The sequence below is a fragment of the Sminthopsis crassicaudata genome, chromosome 3 (assembly GCF_048593235.1).
Source record: "Sminthopsis crassicaudata isolate SCR6 chromosome 3, ASM4859323v1, whole genome shotgun sequence".
Taxonomy (NCBI): Eukaryota; Metazoa; Chordata; class Mammalia; order Dasyuromorphia; family Dasyuridae; genus Sminthopsis; species Sminthopsis crassicaudata.
This window is the reverse complement of record NC_133619.1, coordinates 566491348-566518612: the sequence shown is the minus strand read 5'-3', so window position 1 is coordinate 566518612 and position 27265 is coordinate 566491348. Positions and strand designations below refer to the sequence as shown.

At 39.0% G+C, this 27265-nt stretch overlaps 1 protein-coding gene across 1 annotated transcript in view; it reads right to left on the bottom strand.

Annotated features, from left to right (window-relative positions):
• Nucleotides 1-27265, bottom strand: part of LOC141562414 (histone-lysine N-methyltransferase SETDB2-like) — a 106059-nt gene that overhangs the window by 25934 nt on the left and 52860 nt on the right. The window contains exons 15-20 of the mRNA XM_074302456.1: nucleotides 21334-21430; nucleotides 18509-18837; nucleotides 17140-17228; nucleotides 16317-16431; nucleotides 13816-13996; nucleotides 13551-13703 (exon numbers count right to left, since the gene is read on the bottom strand). Coding sequence (XP_074158557.1) covers nucleotides 13551-13703; nucleotides 13816-13996; nucleotides 16317-16431; nucleotides 17140-17228; nucleotides 18509-18837; nucleotides 21334-21430 — 964 coding nt within the window. The remainder of the gene's footprint in view (nucleotides 1-13550; nucleotides 13704-13815; nucleotides 13997-16316; nucleotides 16432-17139; nucleotides 17229-18508; nucleotides 18838-21333; nucleotides 21431-27265) is intronic.

Here is a 27265-nt window from a genome sequence, read left to right as displayed (position 1 = left end):
TGTTTGTATTATCATAAAATACAATGTATTATACATAAAATACTTTTATTTTTATTTGAAATGAAATATTAGCAAAAATTATTTGTACAAATTATCTTATGGAAAGTAGTGGGATAACATTAATGGTTTTCTCAAGGAAAGCATTATTACATAATGGAAACCATGCAATGGTAAAGCATATTCACTATATACAAGCAGGGGAGTGTTATGATGACAGTTAAAACAGTAGCAATGTTGCAGGATAGATTGCAGTGGGGGGTTCAAGAAACTAGGTGACAGTTGGATTAAGGCAAAAAGTCAAGTATGATAAAAGGCAGTAAAAGGGAAGAAAAGGATAAATGTGAAAAAAAATTACCAAATATAGTGGCTATTTGGGAATAGGAATTCAGGGAAAAAAATAAGTTGAATGCTTCTAAGATTATAAGAAAAATCACCTATTCCCAAACCCTACTGATGCATGGATTTTTTTTTTCCATACCATCCCTAATAAGTCTAACATTTGTGTGAACATAGTGGATGATAGAACCCTTTCTAGTTACTTTCCATTTGTTTCTTCTATAGTTTGAGGACTACTAAAATAAGAATACGTCATTCAATATACCAACATGCACTTATCCACTATATGCCAGGTACTATGCATGATGCTGGAGGTACAAAGACAAAAATAATAATAATAATAATAAAAATGAAACAATCATTGCTCTCAAGAAGCTAAAAATTCTATAGGAGGAGAAAGTTGTCCCTTTATAAATGCAGCTCAACAATCTTTTTTTCTAAGTTATCTTTCTTCCTGAACTGGATGGAGCTGGCTGTTTGACCTCTATCCTGCACTCACATTGGCTAGTCAGGGTAGTTCCCCAGAGAAGTGACCACAAAGCAACCATTCACTCTTAAGGTTCCTAAGGGGAAATCTGTTGTAGGGAGGATGCACTACTGCTATTTACCACTAAAAAGTCATGAGTCCCCACCAATGTGTTTCCCATTTAAACAAAGAAATCCCAATAAGCTCTTAAACAGGAAACATTTACTGGCCGAGAAGAACAAAGCAATAATAAATATAGCATAACATTTACACAATAACTAGCAAAAGCAAGACTAATCAAAGTATGAATCCACCCTTAAATCTGGGTCATATTTTCTACCAATGCACCCACTGTCTATAGGGGACAGAAGCCACACATTCACAGTGTTGACAGAATTTTGCTGTCTTGGACTCTAAGCTGTGAGTTATTAGAGCTGCACAAAGAGACCATTTTAGAGGTCAAATTGCAGCATAAGTAATCACTTTCAGAATGAGGAATACAGTTTGCAAACTGGAAGGTTTCTTGGGCAGGAGACCTTGTGGCAGGAAAGGAAGAGATTTTATACACAAATCATAAGTGGGAAGGGAGGGGGACAGAAGGCGACTTACAGTACAATCATTTTCAGGATTTGATTGATTTCACATGCCAGGCCACAAATGAACAATTCTGGGATTGTTTCACATCTGGAGGGTTGTGACCATCCCCTCCTGGGGTACAGAACCAGAGTTCTGTGACAGAAAGACTTTGCTATAGTTCTTGGTTTGCTTCCCTTCTTATACATAGCTACAGTGTCAGTGATCAATAATTTCAAGCTGCTTTGTGAGTTTCTGACTCCCAAGCCAAAAAAAGGCAGCTCTGAGAGATCTAAATGTTCATTACAAATATCATCTTGACCCTGGACAACTCACTTAATCCTGCCTGCCTCAGTCTCCTCAATTATAAAACGAGGATCAAATGGCTTAACATAATACCTGGCCATCTAGTAGATACTTAATAAATGCCTTTTCCCTTCTCTTCTCCCTCCCAAGAGTGTTTTAGTAAAGCTATAAGATTTTCAGAGAAGTAGTAGTCCTACCCCTGCAGTCTGCAGCTTCCAGTTCTAAAAGCACCCTTGACTGGGGGTGGAAGCAATTTTTAGCTGTTTCCCTGAGAAGCAGCTCCTTCAGGCTTCAGAAGTATGGAGATATTCAGTTCATCTCTGTGGGGTTCTGAGGAGTTTTCCCCTATCAAACCTGAGAGAGGAATAGAAAGCAATTCAGTGGGTACCTGAAGAGTTTTTCAGGCTATCAATGAATGGTACTAGAAGAGTGATAATCCCAGGCTCCAATTCCAGCTTCACTCCAATATTTCCACTGGCCCTCAAATACTAGAAGGTGCTAAAAGTACAGTGTTTGGCACAAGGAAAGTATTTAATAAATGACTATTAACTCCATTTGATTTGGTCTCAGACCTTTTGAGAAGAGATTCAGCCTCTTCTCAGAAAACTCCAAGCTTTCCTTCATTCAGTCCACTCTCTCAGAAATTTCCCATTTAAGCATCTGTCTTCATCATCTTTTGATTCTGGTCTACTCAAATTCTGTGAGTAGTCTGCTCTGAGAAATTTCCTCTTTAGGCAGAAATGCTATCTTCCTATTCTTCTGACCTTTGCCTTTTCACTTTACTTGTGATCTATCTCTTACTCCAGTTGAAAAACTCAAATTCTCTATCATATGGACATAAAGTAAGTTTCCCATAATCCCAGACAGTTCTTCAATTTTGAATTTCTCAGTCATTTTCTTTAAAACCCTGAAAACAAGCCCACAATACCTTTCAGCCATCTTTGCCTTGAATTAGGACTTTTACCTCTGAGAAGCTGTTCTTTCTCCAGTCCTTTCAGAACACTGTGTCTTCACCTCAAGAACTTTTATCTGATAGACTGTTTTTCTTCTGGAGCATATTTTATGTGTTCCACCAACAAATTTTTTTTCTGCCTCACACAGTCCTTGGCAGAGATTAACCATTTAATAAGTGTTTTGTTTCCTTGGCTCACTTTCAGAAACAAAAATGTCCACATCAACAAAGCACAGTACAGAGAAAATAGAGGCCATTCTCCACGAGCTCCCTTTTTCCATTCTCTTGATCTCAAAACCCTTTAACGCCATTTCTCATTCTTTGTCTACCCATCTCTAATCTACAGAAGTGCCAAAGACACTCCCTTTACATATATGTCTTTGATCCTCTCTCCTTGTATCTTCTCCAGTCAACTTGCATCTTCCATCACCTCCCTCTTTGTCAATTCTTTGACATGTCCGAATCAACTGTCTCCCTTTCAAAAATATCCAACCTTCCGCATGCTTATAAATATCTTCACTCTGCTCTATCCCCTGAAGATATATCATTTTATATCTCTCTTTCCTTTCTCAGCCAAATTCTTTTAAACAGCTGCTTTGACTCATTCTCTACTTCCTCTCCATTTGTTCCTAAACCCTTCAAAATCTGGACTCCGATATTGCTTAACTGAAATCGCTTCCTCTAAAGTGACCAGCACTCTCCTGATCGCCAAATCTAAAGACTTTTCTCATCTTTCTTGACTTACTTCTTGCATCTAACCCCTGATCTCTCTGAGTTTTCATGATCCTCCTTTGTCACTGTTCCTGTCTGACCAGTCTTTCTCAGTCTCCATCAGAGTCTCAGACTCTGCAGAGGGACCTCTTCCCTTCTCCTTCTGGGCTTCCTAAAAAGACTCCCTACCTCAGTGCCCAAGTTCACTGGGTCACCTGTAGGCAGGTGACTCCCTCATTCATAAATGCAGCCCCAGTCTCTCCCCTGAGCTTCAGTCTTGCATTTCCAATTGTCTCCTGCACATTTCAAACTGGATGTCTTGAAGAAGGGTTGAAAACTGAATTCATTATTTTTCCCCCTACGGGTATAATCAGGAAGACCTGAGTTCAAATTTGACCTCAGACACTTAGGAGTTGGGTGACTGGCTAAATCACTTCATCTTTCCCATAATCCCCACATAGTTCTTCAGTTTACAATTCCAAATCACCAGACTTCCATACCTCAGGCCCATGATCTTGGAGTTATTCTAGTTCTCATTTTCCCTCACCCTATACATTGCCAAATTTTGCTGATTCTACCACCACAATATTCTTCCTATATGACTCCTCTCCACTCACAGTTACCACTTTAAATCAGGCTCGTGTCACCATTCACTTGGTTATTACAGCCTTCTAACTAGCCTCCCTGCTTCAAGTCTCCCAGAACTACACTTTCCTACACATTATTGCCAATACAATTTTCTTTAAATGCAAATTTAATCATGTGACTTTCCCATTCAACCAACTTCCAATTATCTCTAGGATAAAATCAAATTTTTAAATTTTTAATGCTCTGGCTTCAACTTATCTCTCCATCCTCATTGAGCATTATTCTCTCTCTTGCACTCAAAATCCAGACATTACCTATCAGATACTCCATCTACAACCTCCATTCCTTTGCACCCATGCTCAATGGACTCTCTACTTGTCTCCCTCAGATACCACCTTTAGTGCGATATCTTTCCTGTAAAATGCCATATTTATCTTCTATTTATTATCATTAATTTATATTATCTTTATTTAATTTTATATTTACACTCGATATTTTTATATTTGCTTCTCTTGACCATGAGAATGTAATCCCTGCCTAGGGAGTAGGGATCATTTCACTCTTTCCACTTCTATTCTCAATAACATAACTCTTAAACTTCCCAGTTCATCCTTTTTCTGAGTCTCCCTCTCTGATTAAGTCTCCTGGGTTTGAAATCTTGTTGGTATCCTTGACTCATCACTGTCCTTCAACATTCACCTCTATTCAGTTTCTAAATCTTGTTTTTAGTATTTCTCTTGCATCTATCTCTATTCATTACTCACAGAACCATCACTTTAGTTCAAATTCTCATCATCATCTTCTAGACAAAGGCTTCCTAAGGAGACTCCCTACCTCAAGTCTTTTACCATTCTAATCTATTCTCCAAATAATTGCCAAAGTGATTTTTTCTTAAACACATGCCTGATTATGCCATTTTCCTACACAGTCAACTTCCATGGTTCTTTATTGCCTCTCAGATAAAATATAAGCTATTTTGTACATAAAACAAATCTGAATAATTGGAGAAATATTAATTGTTCATGTATAGGTCAAGTCACTATAATAAAAATAAAAATGCTACCTAAATTGATTTACATATTCAATGTCATGTCAATCAAACTATAAAAGGATTACTTTGTTGAACCGGAAATATGACAACAAAATTCATCTGGAAGAATAAAAATTTAAAAAAGTAAAAACATCTCAAGGGAAATTTATCAAAACAATTTGGTTTTAAGAAATAAAGAAGTCAACCAATAAACAGATAAGTTACACAATAAATTAAGGCAAAATAAGTATGGTTGCCTAGAAGTTAATAAATCCAAATAACAAAGCTACTAGGATAAGCACTAACTATTAACAATGTTTTAGAAAAATTGGAAAAGATCTGGCAAGAATTAGTTATAGACCAACTCCCCTACCACATATGATGATAAGTTCCAAAAAGGAACATGACTCCAAATAGGCACATAAAGGATAACATCATAAACAATTTAGATGGATTGGAAGAAATTACCTGTTAGACATGTGGATACAGGAAGGGGATGCAAATAAAAGCCAGAGATGATCACAGAAAGCAAAATGAATAATTTTATTACCTAAAATGAAAAGTTTTACACAAGTAAAAACAATACAACTAAAATAAGAAGAAAAGCAAGCAAATGGAAGGAAAGGCATCTTTGCAAGCAAGTTAGTCCTTTATGAACATTTCAAATGTGCTATAAGAATGAAATAAAACTTTTTAAAGAGAACTTTTTTGCCAAATGAAGTGAGCAGAACCTGGTGGTCAGTTTGTACAATGACAAAATCATAAAGAATAACAACTTAGACTTTAGACTTCTAATCAATAGAATAATAAAGCTTGAGTCTAGAGGACTTTAGATGAAACATGTTATACCTCATACCAGAGAGGTTTCTAGAATAAGAGGCATTTTTTGGACATAGGTAATGTAGGAATTTGTCTTGCCCAAATAAATATGTACACACACAAGAACACATACTTCCTACATAAGCATACATATTTTGAGTTTCATTTGGCAATGGGAAAAAGGAAGAGATGTGAGGAGAAAAAGGAATTTTTTTTCTTTAAAGGTTCTTTATTGAATATAATTTTATTATATTGTGATAAAGTTGTTTATTATTTCTGGTTTTTTTTAACTTTTTTTACCAACTTTATTTTTTAATTCCTTTTATCCCCTCCACCTCCCCCAAGCAGGCTATAGTTAAGCACATTTAAGCTATGTTTAATACACACATGCACACAAATACATATATATTTATGCCTATCCACAGACTGTCACACATTTACATATATCTATATGTATATATATATTACATGCATACATATCTACATATACTCACACACACATATATAAAATAATATTAGTATGGCTGACATATAATGTAAATTTCTTAGTTGAATTTTCAAGCTTTTCTGTGTCTAAGATCAATTACCAGCTGTACCTTCTTTTCTAATAAATCGACTCCTGATCTGTGCCTTAGTGTTTATGCACACCTCTTCTTTCCTATCTCTGCTAAGTTTTCTACTTTAATTTTGCTCCTTAACTTGCCTTGTTATTATTTAACCTTGCCCTACCCAGGGATCCCTCCTTTGTCTTCTTCCCTCACCCTTTGCTTTCCCACCCACCCCCATTTCCCCTCCCTTATTCTTTTTATAGATTTTGGAGGATGCTAAATCCTTCATGGTATATATATAGTGTGGCCTATTGAACCCAAACCCAATGAAAGTAGGTTTTCAGAACTAGGAACCCTCCTCTTACCTCTAATATCTTTGTGTTTATTCTTCCTCTGTACCTCATTTGTATAAATCTTTTTGAGCTACCCAATTCCTGATATCACTTGTAAACATATGGTATATATTTCCATGTAGAAAACAATTTGTCCATGTCAAATTCTTTAAAATTCATCTTTGGTACTGGCTCTTATATGTTAAATTTTCTACTGAGTTCTGGTTTGGTTGACAGAAAGTCCTGAAAATCTGCAAGTTTGCTAAATGTCCTTTTTTTGCATTAAATATGGTGGGTAATTTTGCTGAACATGTTATTTTTGGCTGCAGGACTAGTTCTTTTGTCAGTATATGTGAATCCAGGACCCAGAGTCTTTTATTATGGCTGCTGCTAAGTCCTGTACAATTCTAATTGTAGCTCCAGCAACAATTTGATTTGATTTTGATTGTTTTTTTAATTGTTTTTTCTTGTTTCTTGCAAATTTTTCTCTTTGATTTGGGGGTTTTGAAATTTGGCAGTAATGTTCCTATGTGTTTTCCATAAAGGATCTCTTTGAGGTGGTGATCAGTGCATTTTTTTTTTCTTTTTCTACTTTTCCTACATGATGGATCATGATAAGGACAATTTTCTTGGATTATTTCTTGCATTATTATGTCATTTCTTTTTTTAGATTCAGGTAATCTAATTCTTATATTTTCTCTTGATCTGTTCTCCAGATGTTTTTCTTATGAAATGTTAGACATTCTATTCTATTTTTTTCATTCTTTTTATTGTTTTGTTATTTCTTGGTCTCATTACTTTACTGACTTTCCCTTACCCAATTTTAATTTTCAAAGACTTCTTTTCATCTCTGAGATTCATCTTTTCTAATTGTCATAATCTTTTCTATTTTGTCATAATCTTGGACGGTTTTATTATTTTTTCCTCACTGTCTCTCATTTGATTTTTAAAGTATTTTTTTTTTTTTGACTTCTATGAATTCTCTCTGGGCCCAGAGCCGCTTACCACTACTCTTTGAGGTATAAGAAACTCCTTTTACTTCAGGGTCCTCCTCTGAAGATGAACTCTGGTCTTCCCTATTCCCATAATAAGTTTCTATGGTTGGGGATCTTCTTTGCCGGTTCATTTTTTTTTTTTTTTTAACGAGAACTATTAGTGTGAGCACTAATCTTGGGGAAGGGGGATGGTGCCTCAAGCTTCCCTTCAGCTCTTCTCTGACCAGGAACCCCAAACTCAGAGCTCCCCACTCCTGCAAGTGCCTGCAGCCAGCAGTGCCCCCTGCCTCTCCACTCCAGTGTGCTCTGCAGCCCTGCTGGGCCTGGCATCCCCATGGGCTGATTCCAACTCCTTGTGTGGTTCCTGCTGAGGCTCCAGCTCACTCGGGGGTCCCCATTCCGTGTTTCTGCAGAGCTACCCCGGAGGTGTCTGGACTCATTAATGATGGCTTGATGGTTTTCTTCAGGTCTTCTAGACTTATACCAGAAGGACCCCAGTTCTGCCCCAAGTCGTCTAGAGTTCTCCAAGGTGCAAATTTGTGCTGTTTTTTGGGGGGATGTCTGGAGAGTTTGAAATTTATCAACTTACTCTGCCATCATCCCAGGGAGAATCCTCCCCTTAATAATTTTGTTTAATCAGAAAAATTTAACTTTAAAAAAAGTGTGTGTGTAAATTCCTTTGTTTTGAAAACCCTTCCCAATACTGCCCCAACCTACCTTTCCTGTCCCATCCCACAGTACTTTCCCCTCCCCCCCCAGGACCTAGCCAAACTGTCCCACTGGTGGGAAGCCATCTCTGACCTCTTCCCCTCTCCAGCTGGGAGCCAGCTTCCCCCCATGCCTAGAAGATAGACTCTCCTTCCTCACCTCACCTCACGGAGAGCTTTATTTCCTTCAAGACACAAATCTGGCATCAGTTTTTACAAGAAGTGGCTCCCGATCCCTGCAGCTGCTCCCTCCCATCCCCCAAAGACCTTGTACTTTTCCTGGATGTACAGACATTAAAGAGACCTCGGCAGTCCAGCCACTTGTTTCCCAGTCTTCCTCATGCCTACTCTGTCCCCTCCACCCTCCCCTTGCCATGATTCATTGCCTTGGTGAGTTTCCCGGTAGAAACATGTTCTGTTCTGGGAAATTGAAACACAAGGATCTCTAAGTTCTTTAAAAAATTTTTCCTGTGGTTAGCAGACTTTACAAACTAAGCTTTTTAAACAAATAAAAGCTAACAGACTTTCCTAATGAAGAAAAAGCTTCAGGTTTTTAAGGAAAACTGAGGCTTTCCAAGGGGAAAAGAGATACAACATTTCTACTTTGGGGTCTAAAGTAAAGGGAGAGTTAAGGGGAGAAACAGGAAAGGGGAGAAGACATAGGGAGATATATGGGAGATTAAAAAAAAGGCAGAAGAAAAAAGGGGAAACTGGAGACTGGAAAGAGGGGAAGACAAGTTTGAAGGGTGAGAGATGAGAAGGACCCCCATTTGGCTGTGACAGTGCAAGCAGAGAAGTCACTTCTGGTGGTCCCTCTGACACCATCACACAGCCCTGATCTTGGCTCCCTCCCTGGGTTCTCCAGTTCCGTGTGGCCTTCCCTCCCCTAGAGCTTCAGGACAGACCTCACTGGGAGCTGGTGGCCACCTCTCCAGCTTCTCCAGCTAGGCCACTGCTGCGTTCTATCAGAACGAACATGATAAAAGCTTCCCTTGGACCTCAGGCCTGAAGCCTGGAACCTCCCAGGCAGGTCCTCTCACAAGCCAATGCCCTTGGGGCTTAGCCTTTCAAAGGCAGTGTTGGACCCTTTGGTGAGGGACCTCACCCTGACTTAGGGTAACTATCATTTTTCCAAATATTCCCCCCTACAAGTGAAGCCATTTGCCTAAAAATCATCAAACATCATAAAAACATCAAAGAACAGGGCCATTCATATGTCCTATTTTCCTTTAGGATCAGTTCAAATGCCATTATCCTTCATGAAATTTTCTCTATTTCCTTCAGTTCTTACTTGTTTCTTCTAGGACTAATAGAATCTCTGTTACCTCTTTATAACAGCCTCCCTTCTCCCTCTCCCTCTCTTTCCATATATATTTTAAGCTTTTTATTTTCAAAACATATGCATAATTTTCAACATTCACTCTTGCAAAACCTCGTGTTCCTAATTTTTTTCTTCCTCACTTCCTCCCCCCCTACCTCTTTCTATATTTTTAGCTTTCTTTTTTTAGATCAAGAATCATTTTTAAAAGTGCCTACAATGTAGCTCTGTACTAGATACTAGAGATACAAAGGCAGAAAATCAAATTCATTCCTGCCCTCAAAGGACTTTTCATTTGCTGGGCAATCAGTCCCTTCTCACATGTCTCCTTTCCACTCCCAAAGCCATCACCCTAGTCTAGATGCTACTGGTTAAAAATACAAAATAAACTTTCCTGGTGAACAGAAGGAAAAAACTTCATGTTTTTAAGATAACCTGAGGATACAGAATTATGGGTAACTTGGGTCAGATACTGGTTAGCAGTGGGCATACAAAGAAGTGTACAAGAAGGTTCCTCTCTCAAGAAGTTCACAATCTAAATGGTAAGACAATATATGAAAAACTATATACAGGATAACTGGGAATAATCAACAGAGAGAAGGCACTAGAATTAAGAGGGAATTAGTAATGCTTCCTTTAGAAGGCGGGACCTTAGATGAGACTTAAAGGAAGACAGGAAGTGACAAGGAGGGAGAATATTATAAGCATGGGGGACAAGCCAGCAAAAATGCTCAAACAGTGGAGTACATTATTTGAGGAACGTCAGGGTCAGTGTCACTAGATCATGAAGCTCATGGAGGGGCAGAGGAGACATGGGTGAGGTCTAAGAAGGCTGGAAAGCAGGGGTGTTGGCTATGAGGGACTTGGACCACCAAAGGGTTTAGATTTGATCCTGAAGTGAAAGGAAGTCCCTGGTGTTTATTGAGTAGATGAATGGTAACAAGTTTTAGAAAGATCATTTTGATAGGTGAGTGGAGAATGCGGGGAGACACAACAAGCTATTGCAAAAGTCTAGGAATGAGATGATAAGGACTTGCACCAAGGTGGTAATAGTATTAGAAGAGAGAAGGTAGTTTATGCAGAAAACAATATGGGGGCAAACTTGACAATCCCTGGAAACAGATTGGATATAAAGGATGAAAGAGTGAGGAATCAATGATGACACCAAGATTATGAGGCTGAAACTTATGGCCAAAGAAGAATTAGAAAACATTATGGAATGCAAAATAAGATAATTTTGATTGCATTACATTAAAAAGCTTTTGCATAAATAAAACCAGTGCAGCCAAGATTAGAAAGGAAATAGAAAGCTGAGAAACAAATTTTTACGCTGGTCAGTGTTTCTTATAAAGGCTTAATTTCTAAAAATATATAAAGAACAGTCAACTTTGTAAGAATACAAGTCATTCTCCAATTGATAAATGATCAAAGAATATGAACAGAAAATTTTCACTAGAAATTAAATTACAAAAAAATGCTTTAAATCACTATTGATTAGAGAAATGCAAATTCAGGTAACCCAAAGGTACCATCTCATATCTCTCAGATTGGCTAAAATGCTGCAGGGGATGTGGGAAAACTGGGACACTGATGCATTGTTGTTGGAGTTGCGAATTGATCCAACCATTCTGGAAAGCAATTTGGAACTATGCCCAAAGGGCTATCAAACTGTGCATACCTTTTAGCCCAGCAATGCCAGCTGTATCACAAGGAAATCATAAAGGAGAGAAAATGACCCACATGTGCAACAATGTTATAGTAGCTCTTTTTTGTGGTGGCAAAGAATCAGAAATTGAGAGGATGTCCATCAGTTGGGGAATGGCTGAATAAGTTATGCTATATGAATATAATAGAATATTATTGTTCTATAAGAAATGATGGAAAATCCTGGAAAGCCTTACATGAATTAATGTAGAGTGAAATGAACAGAATCAAGAGAACGTTGTACACAGAAACAAGAATATTGTGATGATCAATCAACTGTGTGGACTCAGCTCTTTCAACGATAAGATGATTCAAGGTGATTTTAAAAAAAAGAATTAAGACTGAGAAAAAGTCATTGAATTTGGCAAGTAATGGTTCCTTTGAAGAGAGCAGTTTCAGTGGAATGAAGTTGGAAGTCGGGCTACAGAGAGTTTTAAGAATGAGAAGAAGGGAAGTAGAAACAGCCTTCTCAAGTCTCCTCTCCTAATCCATTCTGCACACTGCTGACAAAATGTCATTCCCCTTATGGAGTTTCACTATGCCCAGTTCATAGGAGCAGGTAGTAATGGAAAAAGCACATTCACATGATAAAAGGGGAGCACTTCAAGGGATCAAAACTCACAAATGCTCCTGGAACCAGATGAGAATGTAATTGGGAAATGTTTAACAAAATATACAACCTAAATAACGTTATTTTGTATTTTCCTAAGTCAATTGGAGTTATAGGGATCCAGTTCCATTTGATTTTTGACACTACTAATTCTAACCCACCCATTTTACAATGAGGAGGTGCAGGGAGATGATGTGACTTGCTAATAGTCATATATCAGAGGAAGGATTTGAACCCAGGCTCATTGACTCTAGAACCATCGATCCTTTACTGAACTAGGTACTCCTGACTTACTGGTCTTTGTATACAATATAAATTCTACCCTCTGCCCTTGCCCCCCAAGTAAAAGTTGGGTTTCTTGTGGAAAAGGAATTGGGTTTTTAACTCGGCATCCCCAGTCTCTCTAGTAATAAATGCTGGACCAAATTATGTCGGAAAAAACGCGTATGTAATTCAAGAAAGTCAAATATTGTCCAATAAACTGGGATTCTCTCTGACAGTTTCTGAGAACCCTATGTCAATATAATTTATTCTACCTACTTACAGAATTGATCTTGTAGATAGTCCTAGGAGGAATTCCAGCAAAAAAAAAAAAAAAAAAAGGTGCTATAAAAGCAAAATATCTCATTGAAATTAATTTTTTAAAAGGAATAGCAAAAAGGTCAACAGTCTTAAAATCCATTTCAAGTTACAAAGAAAGAGGATCTTAGAATTTAAAGCTGGGAGAGGGACTTAAAAATATCAAGTTTAGGTGGAGCTAAGACAGGAACCAATAGGAAGTATGGTGAGCTCCATCTCTTTCTCCCCCCCTCCTAAAGAAAGAACAATCCAATCAGTTCTAGAAAACGCACCAAACGGAATTCTCACGGAGAAATCCAGGGGGGAAAACGCTAAATGAGGTATTTTTCTGGCCCAGGAAATCCCAATCTTTGTTTCCTCGATGGCCCTCAGGACAATAGGAAGGAACTCCTATTACAGAAGAACAATTTTTAAAGTCTTTAAATCTTTTTTTTCTTCCTTTTAGGTCATTTTTAAAAAGACTTTTTAAAGTCCTTACACTCTGGAGGCTGTTGATGAGGCGGCCCGTCCGTCCCCAGACAGTCGGCCAGCTGCAGCCTGCGGGGAGGAAATGGTTAGCAAGGGCCCCGGCTCACAGCGAGCTCTTAACGCAGCTTTTTGGCGGGCGCTCTCCACTTCCTGACAGTCTGGACTGGGTTCGGAATGAGACATTTCTGAGCACGGCAGGGGAGGGATTAGCTTGATTAATACACATTAGGAAAATATGTTTTCCCATTTTTTCTGGGGCGAGAGGGGGGTGCGAAGAGTAAGGAACGGAGGAAAAATGCCTCATTCAAAAAGAGAGCAGGTGGGACGTGTCCGGACCATCCGGACTAAAGAGGTTCCTGTAGTCCCCAGGCTTAGCTGTCCAGGGACGAAGGTTTGGCTCTTCCCCAGCCAGGAGACGCCTCGGGGAGACAGAAGACTAGCGTGGGGGGAAAGCCCGGGAAAACTCGTCCATTTTCCCATCCCCGTGTGGGGCAGCCGCGGCACTTACCAGCGGGGTCTCGGAGGGCCTGGTCCATCATCATCATGATTGACAAGCAGGCAGGGCCCACCTGGCCCAGCGAGAGAGGGAGGCTCGGGCCGGCGCAGGGAGGGCGGGCGAAAGTGCACGCAGGGCTCCCAGGCCCCTCCTCTCCCCGGCAGCCTCAGGCCTCTCGCGGGTGATGCTGAGGGCTGGATCAGCTCAGTTTCGATTCCCCGTTCTGCCGTATAAATTGAGTTTCTGTTGACTTTTGGTGGGGCTGTCGGGTTTCGGCCTGCTGGACTTCTCACCCATTCTCCTCCCCGGCCTACGGGAGCCGGGTGCAGCCAGCCGACGGGCCTGGGCGTCCGGCACTCGGGCTCTCCCCACCGGGAACACTTTTGTTCCTCGTTCTTAAATTTATGTCTATCTGAATGTTCACATCGCCCGGATTCCCTGCATTCCACTTCCTTCCCCTTTCAGCAAGCCATCCCCCGCTTTTCAGATTTAAAAAGTTTGGCCAAAAATAACATCCCTTTAATAACACCTGCGCCCACATCCCTAGTCGTTCTTGTCCGTAGGGCAACAGTGGGAAGGCTGGCCCGGGGAGGAGCAGAGCTCAGCTCTGGCTGAGACACCCGTTCTGTGGCTGGTGCCCATCTTCATCTCTCCGGGCCCTATTTCTTCATCAGTCAAAAAGGTGTGGCACAGGATGATTTCTGCCAGCCAGCCTCACTGGCCCTGACTCAAGTCCAGGGCCCTTCGCTTCCTTTTCGGGTTAATGGGGAGACAAGGCCGCTTACCTTACACAACTCCACAGAACGTGGGGTGTGAGAGCAGCTCGGGTAACTAAACCAAGAGTTAGATGTGCTTGTGAGGATCATCTCCCCAGCCCACGGAGACCTAGGGGGGGGGGCAGACTGTGGAGGGAAATGATTCCAGTCATCCTAAGTAGAATTGAGTAGTCATGAATATATCAGTAAATTGGTAAATTATTTTTTGAGAAACCATGTGCACGATGGGGTGCACACAGAGCACCATACACTTTATGGGGGGCGGGGTCCGTAGTAAGGGTCAGACACTGTCCTGTATAATAGAACAGCTGAGACAGAACCTCACCAACAAAATATGTACAAGTAACAGAAATGTTTTTTTAAATTGATCTGGAAGTCAGGGATTAAGATAGGTTTATACCAAGGCTGGGATCCCAAATATTGACTTATCAGCTGTGCAATCCTTGGCAAGTTAATTTGACTTCTCAGCCTCAGGATCCTCATCTGTAAAATGAGGCTATTACCAGTTTCATTACTTACTTTTACAGTGTTGTTGTGAAAAGCAAATGAAATAATGCATGTAAGGTACTTTGCAAACCTAAAGGCATGAAATAAATGTCAGTTATAATTCTTAAAAGTAGGATCAATCAGAGGAAAGCTTGGTCAGATGCACCCTGAGCTTCAGCTTTGAAAGAAAGAGTTCATGCATAAAGTCTATCTCGACAAAGTCTTAAAGAGGGAGAGGAACATGAGTATATTCAAAACAAATGCTGAAGGCATTAATATATATTGGAAGATGAACAGTGAGGTAAGACTAGGGTTTGTGGGGTGGTGATTTTTTTTTTAAATGAAAAAGGTTGGGAACAGTCCATTAATATTTGTCATTTAGCTCTTCAGCTCAAAAATTTTCAGCAGCTCCCTTTTGATTCTTGAATCAAGTTCAAACTCCTCTGTCTAACATTTAAGGCCTTCCCTAAAAGTTCTCTTTTGGGCTCTTATTACCCTTCTCCAGTGTGTACTCCAGTGAAACTAGACAATTGCCTTCTCCCCAAACACATGCTCTCGACTCCATGATAGTGCTCAAGCTGTGGCCTGGAATGACCTTTCTCTTTATGGAATCCTTACCACTCCTTTAAAGCCCAAGTGGAATACTACCTCTTTCAGAAATCACTTTACAATATTCCTTCCTCTCTCCAGGCGTGACCACCTCCCACCAGCCATGTGTTTGAGGGCAATGGATGCATCTAACCTAAACTGTATCTCCCCCAGTATGTGTGTATATTGCAAATGTATTAAGGAAAATGTGAATGGGTTCAGAAGGGAAGGAAGTTGTACAAAGAAAATGGTTCAGAGGCCTTCAACCAGGCAAGAATTTATTATTAGTCCATTCCCACTTGGTGAATATACAGAGCAGTAGTAGAAACATTTCTTTAAAAGCATCCTACAATTCAGGCTGAGCTTCTATACACTCGGAATTAATAAGGTCTTACTTTATTTTTGTTCTATAATATGGTTTCCATTTCCCCTACAAATAAAGCTTTCAGGGTAATGTACAGATAGATCTGTCATAAATTATAAGGGTCAGGAAAATGTGAGGTTCAGCACCTGTGGGACATGAACCAAAAACAAATATTCCTAAAAAACAGGAATAAAAGACAGAAGAATCTTCTGTGATATATACTTCCTTAAACATATTCATGTTAAAACAATGAACAAATTTTATGTTAATATTCCTAACATTCAAAACAATTACTTCCACCCTATTTATTCACAAGCTGAATGGAAGTAAAGAGCCTATATCTACATCTATTTAACCACTTTCTGTTATCTTTCTATGTCATTCTTACTTCAGGATTCCTAAATTACACTTAAGAACTGAGGGAAAAAATCTTAATATCCCCCCAAGTGGAATAGTTAAGAGAAATTTCTTGATGGTGCATGCACTATTAATTAGGGGGTATTTTATATAGTTCTTTCTTTAGCTTGTACTAAATGACATTAGCATGTACAAAATGCTTCTTTATAATATTATTTTTCTACAAGTGTGAAAGCCACACTGACAAGGAATCTCTTTCTCAGGTATACTTCCAGCTTCATAACCATAATCCCAAGTCAGTTCCGTTCCTGCTTTCACATGCCTAAAAAACAACAAATAAATAAATTGATAAATAAACAAACACACACAGGAATCCACCCACAATAAACAGCAGAATAAAGTTGGAATTTTGTTTTGTATTTTTCAATTTAATAAATATAACTTCTTGTATAAGGCACTGTGCTAAATGGCAGTGATACAAACAGAAAAATAACAGTCCTTACCCTCAAGGAGCTTACCATCTATTATCAGAAAAAAACGTGTGTGTGTGTGTGTGTGTGTGTGTGTGTCTGTGTGTGTGTTAACCCTTTTCTTATTATTTTCCATATGCTTTCTGGTGTTTGAAAACCAGTTAGTCACCAATTCAATTTTTCAAAAATAATTTTTAAAAATCAATTATGAAACAACTCAGAATTGGGTGAATACAAATTTTGAGAAAGGAAGACCTACATAAGCAGCAAGACAAGCAGTTCTGCTAAGGGATATTGTTATAGGAGACCTTCTGACTTCTATTAACATTTAACTCTCTGGATTACGTTTTATCTGAACCAAGAGTTCATACTTGTGAAGTGGAAGACCATCATTATATCATTAATTCAAAATTGCAATGAAAAAGAATAATTTTTGGCAATAAAAAGTAATTAAGCATACCAAATCATTATTCTAAGGATATAAAGCCAATTTTTTGGTTGTTATTTTAAGGTCACACTTTGTATGCTTTCCCCATATACAAGCAAAATTAAATTCAAACCTTTTTGTGAAGAATGCCACCCATGGAAAATTTCTGTCATGTGTCTCTACAAAAACATTTTGTACGAAGAGATTCGGATTACAACTATGCTGTGAAGAACAAAACAAAAGAAAAACAAAAATGATCTGAAATATAATACAGATTAAAAAAAATTTGAACACCAGAACACAATTGGGTTTTCAAAGTCCACCCCCCTCACCCCGTTTCTTTTTCTTATTGTGGACCAAAGGTTCAGATTTCATTCATTTCTATTGATGACTTAATTATTTCAGATGGAAAAGCCATTTTCTTTGGAATATGCATTTCCATTCTATCCTTCTCAAGAATCTAGGGAGCCCAGAGCAACCCTATCACAAAATAGGCTAGGTATTCTGGGTATCCTCACACATGCTAATTACTGGGGAATAAGGAATGGACGGAAGGACTGTTTCTTGTCCTTTGCAAGCATTCGGGCTCTTGTCTGTCTCAATACTTAGGTATTCTCACCACTATATAGAGCCACCTGGCTGCTGGGAGATGTTCAAAAGGCTCTGCTTAGATCATGTGAGTTATAATGTCCCCAGAATTCAGCCAACCTGAAACATAAAAGCTGGATGGCAAGATCACAGGATTACACTACCTGATATCTAGCATGGCCATGTCTTGAGAGGACATCATGGTGTAATACACAAGGGAGTCAGATTTGGTGTGAAGGAGCTTTGGATCTAAATGCCAACTGTAACATCTACTATGGCATCATATTGCACACGCCATTTACCCTCTCTCAGCTTCATCTGTCAAATGGTTATTTATCTCATAGGGCTGTTGTGAAGAAAGCATTTTGTAAACCATAGAATACTATATAAACATGAGTTATTTTTATTATGACAATGAAGAGGAATTTTACCCGGAACTCATAGACATAATTCAAACTGAAATTAGAATAAAAAGGATAACTTAGTCTTTCTTTTATCCCCATCTTATATTCCTTAACAAACTCAGAATGTTTTATATTATGTTTTAATGAAATGAATTTGAGAGAAAACCATCCTGTGTTGTAGTCTAGATGATTTAATATTGAAATTCTTTTTGTTGGTAACTTCAATGTTATAAAATCTTTCAATAAGGTCTGAGAGAATCTTCCTATGCCCTTCTCTAAATTAAGTATTTTTTCCTATGATCCTATTTTTAAAAAATCCAAAGTACAAGTCAGTTTCTGTTGATAGTACTGTTAGAAATCATAGCACAAAACACTGCTGGGCCACCATGTCCAAGGCCCAGCTGAATGAGAGCTCCTCTTCAGCCCATCTGACAAGAGGCCACACAAGTTTTTGTGTGGAGACATCTTGTGGAGAGAAGTCTGTTGCCTCATCTCAGAATGTATACTCACATTCAGGAAGCGGCCCACATTTCCTTCTTTAGTAGCATCCAATAAGTAAACGCTATCTTCCTGAAACTTCTGCAGAGACTCTGAAATATCTGCTTGTGTTTCAGAGAGGGACTCTTCATCACAAAGGATTTCTTGGTTCTGCCCTTCTCTTGTTCCTTCTTCCTGAAGGACTTGCTCCTGAAGCTCATATTCTTTTATTTCACTGCTATAGCACAAGGAGGCTACCTGATCACATGGGTTCTCTATTAGAGTTTCTTCTTTACAGTGATGGTTAACCAGCATGGTACACAGCTTGTCTTTGGAATACTCAACAGCACAGCTTAATTCCCCTAAGACAAATGTAAGAAGAATTTTTAAGGTTTGGCTGAAGAAGAGCATTGAGATGAATACTGTAATCATAGTTATGGTCTCAAATTCATCTCCCCAGAAAATTGCTCTTTTTTCTTCAAATGTGGAACCAGTCTCTGTCATGAATGGGCAGCATTCTTTGTAACAGTTGAAGCAATTTAATTTAATTTTTAAAACACTAAGTGCTTACTGCATACTAGACATTGGTGGTTCACAGACAAAAATGAAATACTCCCTGCCTTCAAGAAGTTTACATTCTATTAGGGAAGGATACAACACACATAGTTTCAGATGCAGGTGCTTGTATGTAAAAATGTGGGCTTTCAAACAGCACTGTGAGGCAGGAAAAAACTAATATGGTGGTTCCAGGGCAACAACAACTGATTCTATGGATTATATGATTCTTCCTTGCCTCTTCCAATGCCCGCAGATGGTATGCTGGTGACCCTGGGTTCTTTGAGACTATGTCAATGAAATGTAAGTTCTGAAAGCTTCTCCCAAGCCAGCAAAACTTCCTAGTAGAGGCCATCTAAGTGATAGACCGTGTGTGGTCATCTGAAGACCAAACTCACAAAGGTCAGGAAAAGCACACCTGTCACCCAATTTGCTAGAGAGTAACAAACTATGCTGGCATAGTTACTAAAGTAAAAGGGCTCCTGATAGCTTTATTGCTTTGAGTCTCCTCTGACAGAGCAGTCACTACCTGTACCTTTTAAAGTAGTCATTAGAAGTAGTCAATAGAAGGGACATTGTCTCATCAACAATCAAAACAAACCTTCTGTGCAATATCAAAAGATGTGGGGGAAGGCCTCCAGCACAAAGACTCCCTATTTGCAGGCCTGGACAAGAATCACACAGAACAACAAGGTTTAGATGGGAGGGAATGCCCACATTAATGAAATTGTGAGTCTATTGAGGGAAAAGTTTTTGAGGAGCTAGAAAATAGCAAAATCAAACATTCTTTTTAGGTAAAAGAGAAAACCTCTTTTGCAATTTAAAAGGCATAAAGAGTATTATTAGTTTTCCTCTTTTAAAAAAGATCTCATTTACTTAAATCAACTGATGCTGAGTGAAATGAGCAGAACCAGAAGATCACTGTACACTTCAACAACAATACTGTATGAGGATGTATTCTGATGGAAGTGGAAATCTTCAACATAAAGAAGATCCAACTCACTTCCAGTTGATCAATGATGGACAGAGGTAGCTACACCCAGAGAAGAAACACTGGGAAGTGAATGTAAATTGTTAGCACTAATATCTGTCTGCCCAGGTTGCATGTACCTTCGGATTCTAATGTTTATTGTGTAACAAGAAAATGATATTCACACACATGTATTGTACCTAGACTATATTGTAACACATGTAAAATGTATGGGATTGCCTGTCATCGGGGGGAGGGAATAGAGGGAGGGGGGGGTAATTTGGAAAAATGAATACAAGGGATAATATTATTAAAAAAAAATATATATATATAAAAAAAAAAAAAAAAAAAAAAGATCTCATTTTATCTTTTTAAGTTGACCCCTTTTCTTCAGTCATGGTTAGATTTTAATCATGTTGTAGACGTCTGCTATTCCTGAATGTGTTAATATCTAAATCATTACATGAAGCTCAACAGCACTCAAAAAAAAAAATCCTGAAAACATGCAAGATGAATGAACTTACTAGTGAAATAAAATGCTTACAAATTAAAGAATAGGCTTAGAAATAATATTTGCTTTTCTTGTACTTTTTCCTTCAACATGCCTTAGAAGCTGTCCAAAGTTCTTAGAGAAGATAGAGGACAGTAATGACTTCATTCAAGAGTAAGTTTTGGGGAATCCTATAGGATGGTGAAAATCAGCCTGGTTTCTATAATGACCAATCAGTGTTTTTCATGTGGTTCCCATAGAATAAACTTGAGAGACAGATAAATCTGGGAGCCAAGTACTTTTGTAATGAATGATCCCTATAAATGATTGATCCCAAAATAGATACTTTTTCAACTACAATATCCTTATTTCTTGTCTGTAAAATGATGAGGTTGTACTGACTGGCTCCCAAGGTCCTTTCCAATTCTAGATTAATGACCCAATCATCTAGAGCCCTCAGAACAACAAGCAAAGCTTGGCAATTTTTTGGTACAACTCTAACAAAAAGCTGAGGAGAGGCAGAGTTCTCTTACTTTTAGAAGCACTGCTTACCCTTCAGAAGCATGATTTAATTATGGAACAAAGAGAGACTCTTCTATCCCAAGGTTCCTAGATCCAGGAAAAGAGCTAGAAAAAGGCTGTTTTTGCCCAATACTTCTGAAAGTTCTGCTGCCAGATTTCATATAGCAATCCTGACATTAGAGGACCTCATCAGGTTGTCTATGGTTTTTAGGTTAGCTATAACTCCCAGGTATGTTTATTACAATATCCAAAAGCAATGAAAAAGGAAGATGAGTCAAAGTTAAATTTATAACAGGCAAGAGATCAAGAGCAAAGCCCTACTTTTCTTTTTGTTGGTATAGGAGATTGATTGTATTTCGGTTAGCTGAGCTTCATCCTCTTCTTCTGAGCTTATACCTGGCTCCAGTGTAATAATTCCCTTTAAAAAAAAAAAAAAAAAAAAGATTGGTGCATTTACTTTCCTGACAAAGAAGAGACAATTAACTTTTAAAATCTTTCCAAGTGAATTTCAAGATTAGACTTGTCCTGATTAGTTTTTCATTTCACTCCCAAGGTGGTACAGAGGGTGAAATAATTTCCTAACTGTAGTTTGGATACACGACAATAAAAATAGCACCCCAACCCCACCCTAGGCTGGGTTCTGTTTTCCTGCACCATTTGAGACAAGAGTTATTGATGACTATGCAGATGCCAAGAGCCAACACTATAATACTTTGAAATAAAGAAAAGACTTCTGTCCAAATCCACAATATTCCAAATATCACTCAGGGGAAAAGTTCTTACCCTTAAATCACTAGGACAGCACATTTTTCTTTAACATTTGGGAATACTAGAGATGACTATTGTTCCCCTTGCTCCCACTTTGAGAAGTTAAATTAAAGGACTTGCCTCCCCCAATTTTAGACACCATATAGACAAAATGTCCATTTGACATTGTTATAAAAATATATGTTTAAAGGAGAGAAGTGGGATAGATAATATTCAAAAAGATACATTTTTTTGGGTATATTTAGGCACTATAAAAGTTCAAGACAATAAATATCTATTAAGTGACTGAAGTAATACTATTGTCCATAAAGAATTTAAATCAAGAGGGGATTACATGATCTATATATAGAGAAGGAAAAATCAAAATGTGAAATGAGATTCAGTTTAATACAAAAAAGCAATTATAAGCACCCATGCAGTAAAGACACAAAGAACAAAATGAAACATTCCCTAGCATTCCCTGGCTTCTGGTTGAGATAGAGTTGGTAGTTGAGTAGAAAAAATACTATCCACCGGGATGATCTAGAAAGGCCAGGGCTGATGCCTGAGTTAGCCTGAAACAGAAACTGAGGCTTGTTTCAAAAGGCAGGAAGGAGGAGGGAGAGCCTTCTCCTCCCAATGGGACACTATAAAGGGCTGAAACTCTGAGTTGATATACTGAGGTCAGTCAACCGAGCACCTAAGGCTAATTATCCATTGGACAATACTCTATTAGAATATGCTTGGAAAATGTCTCTTCCCACTATCCTGTGCTGGCCCAATTGTTAGGCGTATACAGAGAATTGTAGGAGGAAATAAGGGGTGGAATAAGACTAGCCAGAGTCACTTTTGGGAGGGAGACAAAGGGGAGAGGTAGCAGAGATCCTGTGCATCCATTCCCTTTACTTCTAACCCTAAAGACCAAGAATAAAGATCAAGGACTTTTGCTTATCCTGACTCCGGCTGATTCTAAGGTATGCAGGGAGCTAACTCTGTTTTCACATTTGGTGCCCAACATGTGGACCAAGGACCCTAATTTTACTGAAGAAGTCTCCAGGAGACCAGGAAATAGGGTGAGTATTTTAATACACAGAGAACTTACTTTATTAAGGGCTAAACTAGTAACCTTTTCTAGCTGAAATGGGGCAGATATTAGGAAAAGATTCTCCCCCAGCTCCACCCCCGCCCCAGGGGGCACTATAGAAAGCATACTTAAGATATCAAGGGACAAGGTTTAATTATAACTTGGTTACAGATCTCTAGACTCTTGGGTACATTAGAACACACTTCTCCTTGGTTCTTAAATTAAGAAGAAATAGGTCCAGATAATTGGAAACTGGTAGGAGATCAACTATGTGAATACTATAATAATAAAGGACTGGTTCAATTTCCAAGGAAACATTCTTTATATACAACATAATACAATTGGCCTTAAAGAATCTTGCAAGTTATACAAAAAAGAAAAATTTTCAGAACAGCCAGATGAGGAAGTGTGAGGAAAAAGAGGAAAACAATGAACAGATTAATAGCAATATCACTAGAGGGCAGGTGGAGTTATGTGAGGATGAAGGGTGTGGTGAAGGGCGTGGTCATTCTCACTCAAACCAGGCAGCTTCAACCCCAACTTCACCTTCCAGAAAGGAGGGAGGAGGAGTAGTGGGAGGGGCAGTGAAACCACCAGCACCTCTCCCCAGCAATTACCCTCTCCTATGACTAGATTGCAAAAAAGCACTACTTAAAGCCACAGAAGAAGGGCAGGATTTAGTTAATCTGTGTTAGGTTCTTACTAGGTGCTGCCAGTACTTAACAATTCTCTAGCTCAGGGTTCACACCTTTAAAAGGAGCAAGTTTGTTGGTTGTAGGAGTTCCCACAAGCCCCTGGGAGTACCCACAAGCCCATTCTCTGGGAGGATAAAAAGAGGCAACATTGAATTTGCAGAGTGAATCTGGATTGGGATAAGGACAAGACTTCCCAGGAGAACTTCAGGGAAGCTGGAAGAGATTCAGAGCCAAGATTCAGGAAGAAGAGGATTCGAGATTCTACCTTCGCTCTGGCTGGAGGCTCCAGAAGCCTCCCAAGAAACCTGCTCACAGAAAAAAGGATTTACAGAAAAGAAACCTCCTCCCAGAGAAGCATTATAATTGAGAGAAAACAGAACTTCACAGATCTGAAAATCAATATGTATCCCATGATTCAACAGTTTAACTCTTCAAGTCAAGAAAATAGAAGATACACTCCTTTTGATATAGAAATCCTCAAAGACCTGAAAAAGGTTTGCTTTCTTTATGGGGCTACATCAGTTTATGTTAAGATGTTATTACAGAATTTGGCTTATGAAGTCTTAACCCTTAGTGACTGGAAATCTATAGCAAGGAAATGCTTAGAACTTGGACAAACTTGTTGTGGCTCTCTAAATATAGTGAACTCTGTAGGATATAAGCCCAACGAAATAGTCAAAGTGGAGTTAATCCTCCAATCACCTGTGATCAACTAACAGGTGTAGGTTCTTATGCAGAAATTTCAGTACATATTAGTTACCTCTTAGCAGCATATGAGCAATTGTGGCTGCTGCTATCAAAGCATGGACTTTTCTCCCCTATAAAAATGACAAGGGTGAGGCCTTCACAAAAATTGTACCCTTTGCTGATTTTGTGGGACTTTTGCAGACAGCTGTCATACGAACTAATGGTGAAAATGCAGTAACAGACATTATGATAAGGCAACTTGCTAAAGAAAATGCTAATGAGGTTTGTAGAAGGATTATACTAGGACTACGCAAGGATGCTCCTTTATAAGAGATCATAAGATGCTGTGCCACAGTGGGCACAAATACCTTTTATAGCCAGGCTATGATGCAGACTTCCCAAGATCCCAACATGGGAAGACATGGCAAGGGACTTCCAGAGACACTCGTCAATGCTTTCAATGTGGTAAAGTAGGGCATCTGAAAGCTCAATGTTGGCGTAAAGACAGAGTGAGAAAACAGGATGGGAGAACAAGACCCAATACCCCATGTCCAAAATGCAACAGAGGATTCCATTTGGCATCAGAATGTAGACTGGTTCAGGGAAACAGGATGAGGGGCCCAGCCCCAGAGCCCAAGGCAAAAAATACTTGGGGCATGATGGCAGCCAATGCTATACTCAGAGAGTGCCTAGAAATTCAGTACCCAGACATGATCAATCAGCCAGAAGCCATCTGATGGAAAAAAGGGATCACAATTGTGGAGAATAGAGTTTTATGAAGCTGGGACTACTGAGATAGACACCCCCTGGAGAGGTGAAATCTGTTCCTCTCCAGCCAATGGATCCCTTGCCTCCAGGCACAGTAGGCTTGACCATTTCACCTCCTGAATGTGCTTACAAAACAGTGTCCATCCATATACTGATGTGGGAAACTGGGGAATGTGTAGCTAATTTCCCAATCACTAATATAGGTAGACAGTGTGTGACTTATCAACCAGGAAAAATAGTAGCATCAGGTTTACTGATACAGACTCCTAATAAGCAACCTGGTGATAGTCATCCAGATTCTGACTCCAAGCAACTGAATCTAGGAATATACTGGACAGCAGCTGTGACAGCTGACCGACTTATGCTCACTTTCTATGGCATACCATTAGAAGGATTGGTGGACACAGATGCAGATCATACAGTCATTAGAGATGCCAACTGGCCCAGTCACTGGCCAAAGATTAAGGCAGATATCTACATGTCTGGCATAGGAGGATCAATAGCAGCTGAAGTTAGTGCTACCCCTTTGAGATGGACTTTTGAAGGCAAAACAGGAGTTTTTACTCCTTTATAGTTGAAAAAATCCCCATCAATCTGTGGGGAAGAGACATTTTATACATTAGGATTACAATTAAGTACTCAGTTTTTTAGGCAGGGCTGCTGTTGAAGGCCTGCCAACACTTTCACCTGTTCCTATCCAATGGAAAACTGATACACTAGTGTGGATAGAACATTGGCCCTTAGGTAGCGATAAAATTCAGGCCTTATTAGATATTGTACAGGAGCAACTTGACCAAGGACACTTACAACCTTCTCTCAGTCCTTGGAATTCCCCAGTATTTGTTGTAAGAAAGAAATCTTGAAAATGGAAGATGTTGACTGATTTAAGAAAGGTAAATGATCAGATGGAACTATGGGAACTCTTTAGCCTGGACTTCCATCTCCTACACAATTGCCTAGAAAATGGCCTCTTTGGGTTATAGACATTAAGGATTGTTTCTATTTTATCACTCTAGTTAAGGAGGATATAAAAATATTTGCCTTTTCAGTGCCCAGCCTTAACTTAGCTGAGCCTTATAAAAGATATGAATGCACAGTTTTGTCACAGGGAATGAAAAACAGCCCTACTATGTGTCAAATGTATGTTGCACTTGCTCTTGCTCCAGTAAGAAAAGCGTTTCCAAAAGTAATGTTATTACATTATATGGATGATATATTGGGATGTGCACCTGAGGAACAAATGTTAGAAGCATGTCTACAAAAGTCCATGGAAACATTAAGGAACTACAAACTGCATATAGCTACAAAAAAAATTCAAAGACATGTTCCTTTTCAATATTTAGGATATGAAGTATACCCTAAGGTGCTTACAGTACAAAAACTCTCCTTAAGAACAGAGAAGCTAAACACCTTAAATGACTTTCAGAAATTAATAGGGGCTATCCAATGGATGCGTCCTGTATTAGGCTTGACTACTTGTCAATTGCAACCATTATATGACATTTTAAGGGGAGACAGTGCTTTAAACTCATGATGCCAGCTTACAAAAGAAGCTCAAGAGGCTTTGAGACAAGTTGAACTGGCTTTATCCAATGTGGTTGAAAGAGTCACTCAAAAACCCTTGGAAATATCAAGAGGCACCTACAGCAGTCCTTGTTCAAGGAGACAGTGTCCTAGAGTGGGTGAACCTCCCAGCACGACCAGAACAAAGCCTTACTCCTTGCCCAGTGCTTGTGGCCAGAATTTTATTAAAGGCTATTAAGCGAGCAGTACAATTATCTGGGATAAGACCTGACAAGATATACACCTTTTATACCAATGCATTAGTGTATGCTGTGAAACCATCCCAGAGTGGCAAATTTATTAGCCATGGCTCCAAATTTTACACATGGGTCTCCATTAAAGACAACCAGACTATTACATAATTGGCGATGGATTCTTGAAGAAAAGGTTTCTAAAGTTCCTCTTAAAGGACCAACTATCTTTACAGATGCATCCAAAGGTAACATTTGTGCTTTATACTCTCATGACTTAACCATAGAGTAGTAAGAACTCCTTTTCAGTCCATTTAGCAGAATGAATTGTATATAATCATTCTAGCTCTTACTTATTATCCAGGAGATATAAATACAAAGAATTGCCACAGCTCAAATAAAATCTGTAGCCTCTAATATATATCAGCTCTTTAAGGAACTTCAAGAGCATGTGAGAAAACATCCAGGTAAGATTTATATTTTGCATTTTGCATTGTCCACCCTCATCGTGGACTTCC